This window comes from Gopherus flavomarginatus, chromosome 23 (genome assembly GCF_025201925.1).
Source record: "Gopherus flavomarginatus isolate rGopFla2 chromosome 23, rGopFla2.mat.asm, whole genome shotgun sequence".
Taxonomy (NCBI): Eukaryota; Metazoa; Chordata; order Testudines; family Testudinidae; genus Gopherus; species Gopherus flavomarginatus.
In genome coordinates, this window is record NC_066639.1 from 10,737,082 (window position 1) to 10,754,795 (window position 17,714).

General features: G+C 46.3%; 1 protein-coding gene and 1 pseudogene across 20 annotated transcripts in view; both read left to right on the forward strand.

Annotated features, from left to right (window-relative positions):
* Positions 1-17,714, forward strand: part of LOC127039376 (zinc finger protein OZF-like) — a 231,323-nt gene that overhangs the window by 166,955 nt on the left and 46,654 nt on the right. For 5 of the 20 annotated variants that reach the window (XM_050932986.1, XM_050932992.1, XM_050932997.1 and 2 more), the window contains one exon: positions 3,759-3,885. The exons of the other annotated variants lie outside the window; for them this stretch is intronic. In XM_050932986.1, coding sequence (XP_050788943.1) covers positions 3,759-3,885 — 127 coding nt within the window. The remainder of the gene's footprint in view (positions 1-3,758; positions 3,886-17,714) is intronic. 20 annotated transcript variants of the gene reach the window in all.
* LOC127039430 (zinc finger protein 3-like) overlaps positions 14,341-17,714 on the forward strand; it is a 68,079-nt pseudogene continuing 64,705 nt past the window's right edge.

A 17,714-nucleotide genomic window follows, 5' to 3' on the forward strand; every position in this document is an offset into this window, starting at 1 on the left:
ACTCATTTTCTTTGCAAATCTCAAAGATTCATATAAAATAACCTAAACATTTGTCCCACTTCTCTCTAGTTGTCTATTTCTAATTGAATATGCCCTGAGATTTTGCCGCCTCTCTAATTATAACATAAAAAGAAAATCTCAGGTTTACACCTTTTCTCCGATTCTTGAACATGCATATAAAATGTTTGCAAATGGTGCTCATTTCCTCTTTATTCATTTATCAAATTTTGATGTGAAACACTTGGATTTTACCTCCTAACAACAACTGATATAAAATCCCTCTGATTTCCAGCCTTTCTCTTTCATTTCTATGTTATTATCAAATGTCAATTAAAAATCCTTTCATGTTTGGGGCTGTTCCCCATGTTTCTCAATCCCAGCAATTTCTCCTTCTTTGGATGGAGCCTGTTTCCCTGAATCCGTCTCCATCCTGGAGGTTGCAGTGGGTTAAATTTCCCAGTGATGGTCTTTGCCCTCTCCTTTGAAAATCATTTCTCCCCCCCTCCCTTATCTCTGTTAAAATGTTTGCTGATGAAAGAGACCAGCCACATATTTAATACCCATCAAAGCCAGAGCCCTCCCCTTTTGGGGATCAGTGGTTCCCACCTGGTAACGGGAGAGTTGGCTGGACCCTTTTCTCCAGTTGGCCTGGGATAAGGAGGTTGCTGTGAGTGCAGCATAGGTCCAGAAGTATCCCAAACCTCATGGCAAATGGTCTCTGGGAGAGGCTGATTCCCACAGTGTAAGATGCAGCCACCTCTGGGGTGGATCCATGGTGGCCATTATTTGCTAGTGACAGGGCATGGACATTTCTTACCCTCCAGGCCTTCCATTCTCCTATTCAAGAGACATCCCCCAGGGCTCCCTCTGCATGTGTGACTGGCCAGCAGGGGGTGGTGATATCTTCCTACCCACTTCTCAGGCACTGTGAGGTAACAGTGTTGCGGGGGCGGGGAGGGTGTCTGTGTGGGGAGATTGCAGCTGAAGGGACATTGTGGTAGGGGGAGGTGTTTGGATGGCTGGACATTGGGTACCCTAGTCAGGTTGGTGGGTTGTGCCCATCCCTGAGGCTATGGGTCCTGGAGGTGGGTATCGCTAGGGGCCTGGTGGCTGCAGAACAGTGGGGGTGGGTGTCTCTTTGGGGGGCAGAACAGGGGGTTAGAGGGAGACTGGTGCTGTGCCAGGGACTCTGACTCGGCTCCCCCGGCTGGTTCCTGGTTTTGTTGCCGTGCACAGAGCTGGGGGAGAGGATCCCTGGCACTAGGTCAGGGGATGCCAGGGAAGCAGAGTGAGGGGTCCCACTGAAAAGCATCAGGGAGTTCTGTAAGATAGAGAAAGGGGTCCCAGACAAATGGCAGGGCAGATCCTGCTTGGGGGAGGAGTCCTAGGCAGGCAGTGAGGGTCTCAGTTCCCAGTGGGGGGTTCCCTTGGGGAGGTTCCTGGCTGATGGGGGCTTTTGGTGGGGGGAACTCTTCGGGATTTCCAACCTGACAGTCATGGTCTGGTGGGGATTCCCTGGCTGGTGGGGCTTTGAGGGGTATCTGGGGTCCCTGGCCAGGGACTCTGGGGGGCTGCGTCCCAGGGAATATCTGTTGGGCCCCTGTCTGTGGGAACTTCTACTAACCATGATCCTTCTCTCTGATCAACTTGTACCAGAGTCCTGGCTCCAAGCACTGCCCGGCATTCCCCAGTCACATGCCCTGTCACTGTGATAACTTTCTATCCACTTATCAAACACTGTGAGTGTGAAATCACAGATTTTGCTTTTCTCCTCTTTTGAAAACTACAGGAACTTTTGGTTCCGGTTTGGAAAATTTGTGCCACCAGTCCTTGTTCTCGATGTGGGCGGTGAGGGAGGTGGGAAGGGGGTCAGCACTGCCACACAATGGTCTCTTCCACAGCATTCTGGACTCATTTGTGAAATCTGGTTTGATTGAGACCAATGCTAATCCAGAGTCACTGTATGGAAAGACAAGGAGTGACTCTAGATGGACAGTGGGGCAAATGAGATCAGCAATTCTCCCTGTGAGGAGGGGCTCTCATTAGCTGCTCTCGCTGCAGAGTTAAAGGAGGGAAGCTGCTCAAACGCTTTGTCCCTCTCTGCTCAGGATATTGAGGTTCAGCTTCCTAGGTCAGATGCTGCAGCCTCCATTGTGATCTGGGAGACTAGGCTTGGCAGCTCCTGCTCCTCCAGGAGGGTTCTGTGCTGGGAAGTGACCTTAATTAAAGCTGCTTCTCTACTCGGCCCAGGGGATGACTTTCTCCAGCTGGTCCTAGCCCCGTAGGGCAGCCCTGGGCCCTATTAATACTAAATTCTGAGACAGACATTCCAAGTAACTGAAAGGAACGAAGGGAAAATGCTGGGGTCTGGCCTTAAAATGACTCTACACAAACAGACCCCCCCTCATTTCTCGTCCCATTAGCAATTTCAGGAGCAAATCCAACCATGGGAGAGCAAACTACCCAGGAATGGGACTTTCCTACCAGATGGGCAGGGAGAGGGGATGGGAAAAGGGGAAAGAGAGATCGAAAGGCGCAGTGGGAGAGAAGAGTTTGGAGCGAGATTTCCAGATCTCTAATCTGCCCAGAAAGATGTATTGCTGCACCCTGGATAGAGTCACTTTCCTGTAGAAAAGATGAGAATCAGACAGAGGAAAATCTAGTTCCTGACCCCATATTCCCCCTGCTGGGGTGTGGCTGCCGTGGGGTCAGTGTCTGAGGGAATTCCCCACAGTGACTCCTTTGGTTCTGCTTTTTTCTAGCCTTGTGTTCAGAGACTTTTTTATGGGATGGGGGGAGGGAGAAGGGAGGCTAAACATGTGTCTGGGGGCTTAGCCTGGCAGGAGGGGCCAGGTCTACACTGTACACAGAGATCAAGCCTTTCTCAGCATGGCAGACTAGGGTGTCTATCTGTGGGGAAAGGGCCGGGGGGAATCATGCTGTGAACTGAGTTAGTGTCTTCTGAAACCTTCACAACTGCCCTTCTCACCCTGCCAGGCTGCGGAATAATGTCCATGTTTCGCTCCAGTTCATCCCATCCTCTCGTTGGACAGGGGAGAGAAATGGCTGCAGAGGAGCTAGTTCAGGTAGGTATTATCAGGGAGTTGCTGGTGGGTTCCTCCAGGAGGCAGAGGGACAGCAAATACACCGGAGATGGGAAGGTTTGCACAGTCTGGTTTGCAGGAAATGCACAAGGTGGAGAATGGGAGGAGGACAGGGGTGTGCTAAACCTGCTGGGAGTTAGTTAATAATTTGCCTAGATTCTTGGAACAGACCCATGAGGTTCGGCAGTGGAAATGCTCTAGTTTGTGGAGCAGAAAATAACCCAGCTCCATGGAGCTGGGAAAACTGACCAGACTCCCAGTGCTGGAGCCCGACCTGAGTAACCAGCGGCTGCTGTGAGATATGAAGGGGGTACCCACTAGTGAGGCTTAGGGGAGATTCCCCTCCCTTCACATCCAGCTCTTCAGAATGGGGAGGGTGTTGGGCTTCCTACCAGGGAGCTGTCCCTGGACCCTGCTAGGGCTCCATCTCCTGAATCAGTCAGTGGCTAGTAGGTGTGTGATGGCTCTGCTGGGAGTGAGGAGGGGCTCTCTCTTCGTCCCCTCCCCCTGGTGTTTCCTGGATGCTCTGAGCAGAGTGGGGGTGGGACTCTGACTGCAATCCACCCAGAGTTTCTGTTTGGCTCCTGTCCCCCATGTATAGGGGGGCTGTGAGTGGGGCAGCAGGTACTGAGTGTTGGACTCTTGCTCTTTCAGGAGCCGGTGACCTTTGAGGAGGTGGCTGTGTATTTCACCAGGGAAGAGGGGGCTCTGCTGGACCCCACTCAGAGAGCCCTCTACAGGGATGTCATGCAGGAGAACTATGAGAATGTGACCTCGCTGGGTAAGGGTTCCTGTCCCGTCTGTTCTTGGAATGGGAAAAGAAGAGAGATGGTTCATGCCAGCCCCCAGTGCCACCTCTACTCTGTCCTGTTTCAGCATCACGCCAATATGCCAGTGACACACACGCTGTCAGAGATCGTCCCCTGCTGCAGGACACTTTGGGAACAGAGCACAGGAACCGTATCGCACAGCGTCAAATATCTCCTGTTTGCTCAAGTAAAACTGAGGGTTAGGTGCAGCATACTCAGCAGAAGCTTCCTACCCCTGACCTCTCAAACCCTGAGCGTTCTCCACCCAGACCTGAATGTGCTTGGGGTGTAATGAGCAGGCTGCTGGAGTCAGAGCTGCTGATCCAGGTTACTTATCACACAGACAGTCCGTGTGTCCTTGAATGCTGGCTGGGGGTATCCAGAGAAGGAAGCTCAGTGGTGGATTTAGCGTTAGTGAGGCCCTGTGCTCAGCTCCATTTTAGGGGTCCCTCCTTGGGACACAGGCAAGAAAACATTCTTATTTCCCTCCAACCTTCATTTTTCATTCTTTTTTTTCCTTCCTCCTCCTCCTATAAGCAATAGGAAGTAAGTGAAAATAAAGTGAGGTGTATGGATTGTTTTTGTCGTCTAACCGATTTTTCCACAGACCACTTGAAAATTGCTGAGAGTCTTGGTGCACCACTTAATGATCTTTCCATATATTGTTTGTACCGTTAGCTAACTATTTTAAAGCACTTTGGATAAGAGCCCTTTATTAAAAACTAAAAACGTTGGAGTGCAGTGTCTGGCCAGGAGTTAGGGTGTGGGAGGGGGCTCAGGGCTGGGGCAGGGGATTGGGTCTGGAGCATTTACCTGGAGCAGCTCCTGTTTCATGCGAGCAATGCAGGTGGGGAAGTGGGGGGCAGGAGTCATGGTGGGCAGGAGGCTTCTGGTTGGGGTACAGAAGTCAGGGCTGGGGATGTGAGAGGGGAATGGGGGTGGGGGAGGGAAGCGGTTTTGGGTGGCTGCAGGAATCAGAGAGGGTAGGGAACTGGGGTGTGTTTGAGAGGGGTGAAGGAGTAAGGGCTGGGGTGTCCAGGTGCAGGAGTCAGTGAGGGCAGGGTGTTCAGGGTGCAGGAGTCAGGGCTGGGGGTGCAGAGTCTGGGAGGGAGTTAGGGTGCAGGAGCAGGCTGGAGATTGAGATGCACGGTCTGGCCAGATTTTAGGATGCAGGAGGGGGCTCAGGTTTTGGGCAGGAGGTTGGGGTGTGGAGTGCTTACCTGGGGCAGCTCCCATTTGGTGTGAGGGGTGCAGGTGGCAATGTGGGGGTGTGTGAGGGGGTGCAAGAGTCAGAGCATAGGATGAGAGGGCTTGGTATGTGGGAGGGGGTGCAGGAGTCAGGGCTGGGGACTGGGAGAGTGGGCTGGGTTACCGGGGGTTGCTCCCAGCCCCCTAACCTGAGTGGCTCAAGCAGGGGTTTGGGGGCAGGGGAGGTATGTGATAGGGGAGTGCTTTGTAAAGCAGTGAGCAAGTGACCAGGGAGCTTTTCAAACAGGGCTGCTAACAGGGAGTTTCGTGAGGGAGTTTGGAAGGGGAGTGGGAAGGGGGCGAGGTTCTCTTGCCAGTCTCTAAAACATTTAAGCTATAATACAAACTTCTTGATTGAAAAAAAAACCCTGTTAACCTAGGTAACTGTAAGAGAGAATGCAGGCAGAAGCCCAGCAGCAGAGTGGGGGCTATCCTGTTTATTACACTCAATGTAGCATGTATGATTACCTGCCCCGTGGGTGGCTGGCTTATGTGTGCATTCAGTGCACGGAGCTCCTGGCCCTCAGAGACCGCGTGATGGCTTTAGAAGCCAGGGTGGTGGAACTGGAGACGCTAAGGGAGCCAGAGAAGTATGTTGATGAGGCTTTCCGGAACACTTGTAGATTTCTCCCACCTCTGGTCTGACAGCCACTGCGCTGTTGAGGAGGATGAAAGGCCCAGAGAAGGAGAGCAGTCAATGGGAGCAGAGGGAAATCTTCCCATAATTGGGACCCTCCTTCCAGATGGTGTTAGGGTCACCTCTTGCACTGAGGTTACCTCTCCAGGGTGGGAACTCCAGTCATTAAGAAAAGGCAGCTGTTAGTAATGGGAGATTTGATCATTAGAAACAGGGATAGCTGGGTTTCTGATGACCGGGAGAACCATATGGTGACTTGTCTGCCTGGTGCGAAGGTTGCAGATTTCTCACGGCATCTATATAGATTTATGTGTAGTGCTGGGGAGGAGCCAGTGGTCATGGTACATGTAGATATCAGTGACATAAGGAAGGGTAAGTGAGACGTCCTGGAGGCCAAATTTAGTCTGCTAGGAAAGAGACTGAAATCCGGGACCTCTATGGTGGCATTCTCAGAAATGCTTCCAGTTCCACACACAGGGCCAGGTAGGCAGGCAGAGCTTTAGAGTCTCCATGTGTGGATGAGATGATGGTGTAGAGAGGAGGGGTTTAGATTTATTAGGAACTGGGGAAACTTTAGGGATGGGGGAGCCTATACAGGAAGGATGGGCTCCTCCTAAACCAAAGTGGAACCAGACTGCTGGCACTTAACATTAAAAAGGTTGCAGAGCAGTTTTTACACCAAGAGATGGGGGAAAGTCAGTGGCTGCAGAGGAGTTCATGGATGGGACAGAGACTTGTCTTAGAGAAGAATCTAGTGATAGGGATTTTTCTAGTTTTAGTCAGGAAGAGAGGCTGGAAGAGGATAAAGTAGGGGCCAGATCAGACGAGAAGCATTCACGCACACAAGCATCAGATACATCAGAAAAGGGCAGACAAATAAAGAGTGACAAGTTTAAGTGCTTGTACAGAAATGCTAGAAATCTAAATAATAAGATGGGTGAATTAGAGAGCCTCATGTTAAAGGAGGATTTTGACATAATAGGCGTCACAGAAACCTAGTGGACTGAGGACAGTCAATGGGACACAATCGTTCCAGGGTACAAAATATATTGGAAGGACAGAGCAGGTCATCCTCGGGGGGTGGAGAGGGGAGTGGCACTGTATGTTAAAGAAAATGTAAACTCAAATGAAGTAAATGAAACCGCATGTTCCATAAAATCTCTATGGAAAGTAATTCCATGCTCTGATAAGAATATAACAATAGGGATCTGTTATCGACCACCTGTCAAAGACAGTGATAGTGAGGATGAAATGCCAAGGGAGATTAGAGAGACTATCAAAATAAAGAACTCCATAATAGTGTGGGATTTCAATTATCCCCATATTGACTGTGTACATGTAACGTCAGGAGAAAATGCAGAGACAGAATATCTCGATACTTTAAATGACTGCTTCATGGAGCAGCTGGTTCAAGAACCTGCAAGGGGAGAAGCAACTCTCGATTTAGTGCAGAGTGGAGCGCAGGATCAAGTCCAAGAGGTAACTGTAACATCACTGCTTGGAAATAGTGACCATAATATAACAACATTTAAACATTCCTGTGGTGGGAAGAACAGCTCAACACTGTAGCATTTAATTTCAGAAAGAGGAACAATGAAAAAACGAGGAGGTTAGTTAAACAGAAGTTAAAAGGTACAATGACTAGAGTGAAATCCCTGCAAGCTGCATGGACACTTTTCAAAGACACAATATTAGAGGCTCAACTTAAATGTATACCCTAAATTGAGAAACACAGCAAAAGAACTAAAAAAAAGAGTCACTGTGGCTTAACAACCATGTAAAAGAAGCAGTGAGAGATAAAAAGGCATCTTTTTAAAAGTGGAAGTCAAATCCTAGTGAGGTATATAGGAGAGAGCATAAGCACTGCCAAATTAAGTGTAAAAATGTAATAAGAAAAGCCAAAGAGGAGTTTGAAGAAGGGGCTAGCCGAAAACTCAGAAGGTAATAAAATGTTTTTAAGTACATCAAAGCAGGAAGCCTGCTAAACCACCAGTGGGGCCCCTGGACGATTGAAATACAAAAGGAGCCCTTAAAGACGATAAAGTCATTGCGGAAAAACTAAATGCATTCTTTGCTTCAGTCTTCATGGCTGAGGATGTTGGTGAGATTCCCAAACCTTTTGTGGGTGACTAATCTGTGGCAATTCCTCAGATTTAAGTGTCAGTAGAGGAGGTTTTGGAACTAATTGATAAACTTAACTGAAACAAGTCACCAGAACCAGATGGTATTTACCCAAGAGTTCTGAAGGAACTCAAATGTGAAATTGGGGAATTATTAGCTATGATTTGTAACCTGTCCTTTAAACTGGCTTCTGTACCCAATGACTGGAAGATTGCTAATGTAACACCAATATTTAAAAAGGGCTCTAGAGGCGATCCTGGCAGTTACAGACCAGTAAGTCTAATATCCGTACCAGGCAAATTAGTTGAAACAATAGTATAGAATAAAATTGTCAGGAACATAGAACAAAAATTGTTGAGCAAAAGTCAACATGGTTTCTGTAAAGGGAAATCATGTCATACTAATCTATTAGAGTTCTTTGAAAGTGTCAACAAACATGTGGACAAGGGGATTCAGTGGACATAGTGTACTTAGATTTCCAGAAAGCCTTTGACAAGGTACCTCACCAAAGGCTCTTACATAAATTATGTTATCATGGGATAAGAGGGAAGATCTTTTCATGGATTGAGAACTGGATAAAAGACAGGGAACAAAGGGTAGGAATAAATGGTAAACTTTCGGAATGGAGAGGAGTAACTAGTGGTGTTCCCCAAGGGTCACTCCTTGGACCAATCCTATTCAACTTATTCATAAATGATCTGGAGAAAGGAGTAAACAGTGAGGTGAGGTGGCAAAGTTTGCAGATGATAGTTGTGACGATGCTGTTCTGGTGGGACCCAACTAAGAGTGCCAATTCAGGACAAATTGCTTAAAACAAGGCAGTTGCAGCCCAAGGCTGGTATTTTTCCACCTCTAAGGCAAACCAAACCAGCCAGACAAAGAGGATGTTGGTTTCACCCCACTGGTTAATCGCAAGTCGCACAAGCAATTCCCTTAGACACTCCAGTCTTCCAGTATCACCATCAGTGCACTCGTCCTGGGGATGAATGGATATGAAAACCAATACCCAATAAAAGAAAAAGGTTCTCTCGATCCCAAAGAATCAAGCCCCAGACCCAGATCAATATACACATCAGATCTTACCCACAAATCACGCTGTTGCCAGTCCTTTAGAATCTAAAATCTAAAGGTTTATTCATAAAAGGAAAAAGACAGAGAGGAGAGCTAGAATTCATAGACTCTATGACTGGAAGGGACCTCGAGAGGTCATCGAGTCCAGTCCCCTGCCCTCATGGCAGGACCAAATATTGTCTAGACCATCCCTAATAGACATTTATCTAACCTTGTCATAAACAGATAGCTAAGGGTTAATGTCTCTTTCACCTGAAGCACCTGACCAGAGGACCAATCAGGAAACCGGATTTTTTCAACTCTGGGTGGAGGGAAGGTTGTGTCTAAGTCTTTTGTCTGCCTGCCTGCTTTCTCTGAGCTTTGGAGAAGCAGTTTCTACCTTCTAGTCTTCTGTTTCTAAGTGTAAGGACAAAGAAATCAGATAGTAAGTTCTATGGTTTCTTTTCTTTGGTATTTGCATGAATATAAGTGCTGGAGTGCTTTGATTTGTATTCTTTTTGAATAAGGCTGTTTATTCAATATTCTTTTAAGCAATTTACCCTGTATTGTATCATCTTAATACAGAGAGCACATTTGTATGTATTTTTCTTTCTTTTTATATAAAGCTTTCTTTTAAGACCTGTTGAAGTTTTCTTTACTTCAGGGAAATTGAGTCTGTACTCACCAGGGAATTGGTGGGAGGAAGAAATCGGGGAGATCTGTGTGTTGGATTGCTAGCCTGATTTTGCATTCCCTCTGGGGGAATAGGAAAGTACTTTTTGTTTCCAGGATTGGGAACAGAGAGGGGGGAGTCTCTGTGTAGTTTCACAGAGCTTGTGTCTGTGTATCTCTCCAGGAGCACCTGGAGGGGGGAAGGGAAAAAGGATTATTTCCCTTTGTTGTGAGACTCAAGGGATTTGGGTCTTGGGGTCCCAGGGAAGGTTTTTCAGGGGGACCAGAGTGCCCCAAAACACTCTAATTTTTTGGGTGGTGGCAGTAGGTACCAGGTCCAAGCTGGTAACTAAGCTTGGAGGTTTTTATGCTAACCCCCATATTTTGGACGCTAAGGTCCAAATCTGGGACTAAGGTTATGATAAACCTACTCTTAAATATCTCCAGAGAGGGAGATTCCACAACTTCTGTAGGCAATCTATTCCAGTGTTTAACTACCCTGACAGTTAGAAACTTTTTCCTAATGTCCAACCTGAATCTCCCTTGCTGCAGTTTAAGCCCATTTCTTCTTGTTCTATCATTGGAGGCTAAGGTGAACAAGTTTTCTCCCTCCTCCTGATGACACCCTTTTAGATACCTGAAAACTGCTATCAATTGGTTAAATGGAATCAATTACATGTAGTAATGGCAAAGTTCTTAGTTCAGGCTTGTAGCAGTGATGGAGTAAACTGCAGATTCAAATCAAGTCTCTGGAGTACTTCCCCCTCTGGGATGGGTCAGTCAGTCCTTTGTTCAGAGCTTCAGTTTGTAGCAAAGTTCCTCCAGAGGTAAGAAGCAGGATTGAAAAGAAGATGGAGATGAGGCATCAGACTTCTATGGGCTTTTCCAGGTGTAAGAACACTTCTTTGTTCTTACCGTGGAAAATTACAGCAAAATGGAGTCTGGAGTCACATGGGCAAGTCCCTGCATACTTTTCTGAGTTACAAGGCATATCTGCCTTCTCTCAATGGGTCAGTTGAATAGCTGATGGCCCTTAATGGACCATCAAGCATGCTAGGCAGAGCTAACACCAACTTGTCTGGGATGTCTCCCAGAAGCACAGCAGAAGTTCGAAATACAGACAGTGTAGAGCCAATACTCATAACTTCAACTACAAAATGATACATACATATAGACACCACAGTTATAACCAGCAACCCATAACCTGGTCTTGGACACCTTATATGACCCCCTTTACATAAGATTTGGTGCCACTACAGGACCTTGGTTGCAACCATGTTCTATATGGTCCCAGAGTATATCAATAACGTCACAATACTAAACTACTCAAGATAGTTAAGACCAAAACAAACTGTGAAGAACTTCAAAAAGAGCTCTCAAAACTAAGTGACTGGGCAACAAAATGGCAAATGTGTATAAATGTAAAGTAATGCACATTGGAAAAAATAACCCCAACTATACATACAATATGATGGGGGCAAAATTAGGCTAATCAGGAAAAAGATCTTTTTGTCGTGGATAGTTCTCTGAAGACATCCAGCAGTGTGCAGCGGAAGTCAAAAAAGCAAACAGGATGTTAGGAATTATTTAAAAAGGGATAGACAGTAATACAGAGAATATCTTATTGCCCTTATAGAAATCAGTGGAAATAACGAATTTAGACCCCATCATTCTGTATGTATAGTTGGGATTGTGTTTCCCAATGGGCTGCACTATGTGTTATCCTGACGTCTAGTACTGCTGAGATCCTGCATTCAGTAATATCCCTGCCCTTCCTGTTCCCTTTTTCCACTGAACCCCACGCTTATGTTTCCAGCTTCCCCAGGACTCTCTCTTTGTCTCTGGACCTCTCTGTCAGCAAGAAGCAGTGCCAGGGAGACTAATTTCTGGGACGTGGATTTACTTTGTGTGTTTTAGGAGACTTTTTGAAATTGAGTGTCTGTGACATAAAGCACAGTACGATCTGGACTGTTGAACAGCTCTGTTCCCTCAGTTCCCCAAGCTGGGGTGCCTTTTCCACTGCTCTACTGTGAGAGCAGCCACTCCTGGGCAGTTCACAGGCAGTCTCCAGCATGTAACTCACTCCCAGCTACACAGTTTTGAGTGCTGCTAGTCAGTGACTCACAAATTACAGTACCTCACAGGAGAACCCCAGAAAATTCTCTGCTCCCAGACTTCCCCCAGAAGTGTGCATCTTGCACTGTCCAGCACACTCCTGAAGAATGGGAGCTCATATGAAATCTGTTGTTTCATCAGTGGAAAGTGACATGCACCAGCCTTGTTATTCCGAATGGAGTTTCCAACACACTTTAATCTAAACACACTGGTTTGATTAAAAAAAGGAAACAAAATTATTAACTACTGACAGAAAGATTTTAAGTGACTATAAGTAATGAGGCATAAAAGTCAGAATTGTTTATGGAAGAAAAGCAAGATAAAACACAAACTAATGTTTAACTTAACAAACCAAAAGGGATTTATAACAAATGTTTCTCTCAACATCTGCTGAGACAGGCTGGTTTTCCTTTCAGCCAGGGCTCCCCCTAACCTGCCCCTGCCGCCCACATTCAGTTCTTCAGGAGTTGTCATGAGCAGAGGAAAAGGGGAGAGAGAGAGTCCCATGCATTTTCCTCACCTCTTTTTATAATCCAGTCCTTTATACTAGAAACCACTTCAGTTCCCAGCTGAGTCATGGTGCCAGGCTGTCATAGATACGAGCTTGAAGTGTCGCTGTGATGGAATGTAAATGTCATCTTCACACCTTCCCCCTCCTGGAGAATGGCTGTTTGACCAGCTGTTTGCCTTGCTGTCTCTGAGGAACTTAGGGTTAGGGATGCAGCTTTTTCAGTAACATCATACTGTAAAATCTCATAACTTTACATACAATGTTGCTACACATTTTAACAGGAGGATATTGAGTAGATTATGTCTTTTCAAATGGTACTTCACAAGCCATACAGTGATAAATGAACGGGAGGGGAGGGATCTCCCTTTTATAAACACCCAGCCAGCCAGTTGGCTGTAAAATCCCTGTTGTTGCGAGTTCTCTGCTTGCTTTACCTTTAAAGGATTAACAAGCCAACAGAGTTTTGTTTTTTTTAAAAAAAGTATTGAGCACCTGACCAAAAGAGCCAATAGAAAGGCTAGAACTTTGTTAAATGGGAAAGTAACTTTCCCTTTGTCTGTTCTCCGGAGGAGACATGGAGTAGCAATGCTGTGTAAGGCTTGAAGCAGGTATGAAAATTCATTTTTCATACCTAGAAGAAATGATTTGGATAGGGAATGTTTGGACAGACACATTCAGGTTTTCTTTTTTAATTTTGGCTTTCGGATCTCCTCTGTGCTGTCTCAGATGCTTTTGTTTGCTTGTAAGCTTTAAGGTGAACCCCCAAGAAAGCCAGAAGCAAAAAGCCTACATTCCCGATGTATTGTTTTCCTTTTCAATTTTAATAAAAAATTTACCTCTTTTAAGAACAGGATTGGATTTTTGGTGTCCTAAGAAGTTTGTGTGTGTTGTTTGATTAGCTGGTAGCCACAGCTAATTTCCTTTGTTTTCTTTCTCAGCTCTTTCCTGGAGGGGAGGTGAAAGGGCTTGAGGGTGCCCCCAGAGGGAAGAATTCTCAAGTGCTCCTTCCTGGATCCAAGGGTTTGGGGTTTTTTTGCATTTGGGTGGTGGCAGCATTTACCAAGCCAATGTCAGAGAAAAGCTGTAATTTTGGGGATTTAATTCAAGCCTAGAGTGGCACAAATTAATTTGTAGAATCCTGTCGGGCCCCCACTTTCTGTACTCGGAGTGATAGAGTGGGGATTCAGCCCTGACACATACTATGAACAAAATTGATCATAATTTTCTAAAAGGGTGAACATAAGGGAACAGACTTTCACAGTGTGTGTCTGTGCGTTCCCAACATATAGGTGAGTATTACAGTCCCTCATAAGCAGAGTGTTCGGCATCTTCAAACACCTGGGGAACCGGTCCTGGGAATTCACTGGTTTATTAAGTGACACTATATGGAATTGAGAGACACTTTATATTATTGTTATTATTTTATTATAAATACTGTGGCAAATTGCCGGTACTGTTATGCTGGGTCTCACGCTTTCTCTTCTTTGGGGAAGGTTCAGGGTGTCATTGCTTGCCTCTGAATCGGTATTTTAATTATCCCCCTAGTGTCCTTGAGGAGGGGAGTGGAGTGGGAGGGACCTGGGCCCACCCTCTTCTCCAGGTCCCAGCCCAGGGGCCCTGAGGTTAGTGGTGAACCACTTGAACTGGCGGTTCCTTCTCCCTGCTCCTGCCCTTCAGCTTGTGGGGGCTTCCTGCCCTCCCTCTTTACAAGCCAAGTGCCCCTTATCTAGGGTCTTGGACTTCTTAGCCCACTGCAGCACTTCTCCAAACTTTCCACTGCTTCCCTTCAAACTGTTCTCTGCTCCAGTACCAATCCTTTCTGCTCCAACTCCTTCCCTGTCTGATTGGAGCAGGGGTCTTTATCAGGTGGCTGACTGCAGGTGCTCCAATTGGCTTCAGGAGCTCTAGTTAATCTATAGCAAACTTTCTTCCCTCTGCAGGGAATAAGGCTCCCTTCTAACCCTGTCCTGCTGCCCTCTGGCCATGCTGTATTACACTGTGTACTGAGAACTGCAAGGCTTGTCCATGCCATGTGCTGTGAAGCTTGTGTTCGGGACACCCGAAGTAGAAGCCACTTGGCAAAGGGAATATAAAGGGCATCTGCATCATCTCCATTTTGTCTTCAATCCCCCTTCCTACCTCTAGAGCAACTTCTCTACAAACTGAAGGCTTGAACAAAGGACTGAATAATGTGGATGTGTACCAGGGAGCCGTTCAAGCCAGAAACTCACCAATACTGCTAAGAACCAGATGTATAGATTTCTGAATGTGTCTGACTGCTTTCCCATTTAACAACTCCCCTTTTCTTTCTTTCTTTTATAATAAACCTTTAGTTTAGATGCTTTCTTGCTTATAAACCTTTACTTTAGGTGCTAAGGATTGGCTGGCATCATAGTATTTTGGGTAAGATCCAAACCCATACTGACCTGGTAATGTGGCTGACTCTGGGGTCAGAAGAACACTTTGTTTATGTGAGCAGAGTTTTTAAATAATCTCTCACTGTGCTGGACCTAGGTGCTGATTGGGAAATCAGAGAACTAGAATGCAATAAAGGGGGCCGTGTGATTTCTTTTTTCAATTTCTCGATAACCAGTGTGGGGGATCAGAAGCACAGTTCGTGACTGGTTGGTGAGTTTAACTTCCGTGTTAACCACCAGTTTGGGGAGCCTCTGCTCTCCCTTTTTCAGCTTTCCCTGGTCTTGGCATTTTCAGTGAGGACTAGCCCAGGCACACCAGGTCTCACTAAGTATTAAAGTTAAATTAATAGAATGTTTTTTATGACAAAGTTTGATGAAATCAACAGAACTCCTTTGTCTTCTTTCATCTGAGCAGGTTTTCCAGTTTCCAAACCTGATGTGATCTCCCAGCTGGAACAAGGGGAAGAGCCATGGGTCTCAGACCTGCAGGGTTCAGAGGGAAAACAGACCCTGAGATCTCCCTGCGGAGGTGAGGAAACATTAAGCCAACTGTGAGTGTGAAAGTGCCTGAAGAAAACATCTGGGATGCCCTACAAAGCCCTTGAGAGGCCTCTCAGTTCATTATTGTTGCCAGCAGGGGTCATATCCTCAGGATAACTATAGCTCATGGCTTCCTGTAGATTCTAGCAGACACAAGGCAGTAGCTTCCTCTCTTTCCCTTGAGAATTTGGATGGGATTTAAAAGCCAAATTGATCCCCTCCTCTCTCCTGTTTTGGGGAAGAGTATGGGGGAGTTCAGTTTGTGATTTTTATTTGACCTCCCTCCAGCACTTAGTTTGTTTTGGATTTTCACTTTTCATCCCTGTTTGAGGTTTCTGTCTTTTTCACAGCAGGTGATGCAATGACATGTGAGAAAGAGGAGCAGAATTCTCAGCAGAAAAATGTTCAGCAGCTGGATAAACACAGAGCATTATTGCAAAGATCAAAAAGCAATGTGTCCAGGAGTCATGAGGAGGAAAAATCCTGTGAGATTCAGCACAGACCAGAAAGAGAGCAAGGAAACCAGCCAAGGGAGAAATTGGGTAAACGTTTTTCCTCTCAGGGAACTCAGAAGGACCTCAGGGAAACCACAACAAAGCAGGAAATCATCATTAGAAAGAGAAAAAATACATGCACAGAGTGTGGAAAAAACATATGTGACTACTCAGCCCTTCTTAATCATCAGAGAATCCACACAGGCGACTGGCCCTATGAACGCAGTGAGCATGGGAAAACTTCACTCACAGATCATCCCTTTCTGTTCATCGGAGAATCCACACAGGGGACAGGCCCTATGAATGCCGTGAGTGTGGGAAAAGGTTCATTGAAAGATCAGCCCTTTCTCTATATCAGAGAATCCACACAGGGGAGAGGCCCTTTAAATGCCGTGAGTGTGGGAAAACCTTCATTAGCAGCTCAAACCTTTCTAAACATCAGAGAATCCACACGGGGGAAAGGCCCTATGAATGCCGTGAGTGTGGGAAAATTTTCACTTACAGATCAGGCCTTTGTAGACATCAGAGAATCCACACAGGGTAGCTGTCCTACAAATGCAGTGAGTGTGGGAAAACCTTCACTAGCAGCTCAGCCCTTTCTCAGCATCAGAGAATCCACACAGGGGACAGGCCCTATGAAAGCAGAGAATGTGGGAAAACCTTCTCTTGGCACTCAGCCCATATTAGCCATCAGAGAATCTGCAAGGGCGATGAACACAGAGATAACAATGCAATCTCCTGAGAATCGGAAAAGAGCCCCAGCATGGAACACACAGGAGTTAATGGATCTGATAGCTGTATGGGGAGAAGACTCAGTGCTTTCAGAACTGCAGTCCAGCAGACGAAATGAGAAAACCTTTGAAAAGATTTCTAATGCCATGCGGGAGAGAGGACATAGCAGAGACTCACTGCAGTGCAGAGTTAAAGTAAAGGAGCTCAGACAGGCGTATCGGAAGACCAAAGCAGCAAAGGGCAGGTCAGGATCTGGCCCCAAAACATGCCGCTTCTATGATGAGCTTAACGCAATATTGGGGAACTGCGCAACGACAAACCCCCCCTTGTCTGTGGATTCAGAGGTGGGGGTAGTGATCTCTGCCACTGCCGAAGATTTAGAGGACGGTGAAGATCACGATGAGGCCCAAGAGGAGGACGATCCAGTAGAGAGCACAGAGCATTCAATTCCACCTAACAGCCAGGATCTTTTCCTAACCCTTACAGAAGTACCCTGCCAGCCCTCTCAAGCCAGTAGCACAGAAAATGATGCTGTGGAATCGTCCTTTGGTGAGTGCACTTTTTATTATTAAAAGCGTAGGTTTATTGAGTGATTTGGCATGAGTGCTTGCATGCAGTAGCTGGAATTAGAGTTACTGGTACAGTCTGTTAACATGTCTGGGGATGGAGCGAAAATCCTCCAGGGACATCTCTATGAAGCACTCCTGGAGGTACCCCAAAAGCCTCTGCAGAAGGTTTCTGGGCAGGGTGGCCTTATTCCGTCCGCCATGAAACGAAACTTTACCACGCCATGCCTGCAGCACGTAATCAGGAATCATTGCATGACATATCCTAGCAGCTAATGGACCTGGGGACTGCTGGCATTCAAGAAGCATAATTTCTTTTTCTCTGTCTGTTATCCTCAGGAGAGTGATATCGTTCATGGTCACCTGTTAGAAAGTAATGTACTTTTAGTAAGGGAACAGAGATGACCATTCATTCCTTTCTTCTGTGCTGACCCAGTAAATGAAAAACCTTTCCTAAAACAATGACCCATGTGGTGGTTGTTAGAAAGCTATTCATTCCTACGGGGCGGTGTCCCCTAGCACTTGGCCAGCATGAATCATCGCTATTAATTGCCATGGCAGAGGGGGGATGGGGTGAGGTAGATGGCATTAAAGCTAACTCCAAAGTGCAGCACAGATGATTGTGGGAGGGAACTTGTATTTCCCTGTGCTGCACCTTTTCCATGGCTTAAGAAAAGAAACCAGTGTTGTTCCTTAAA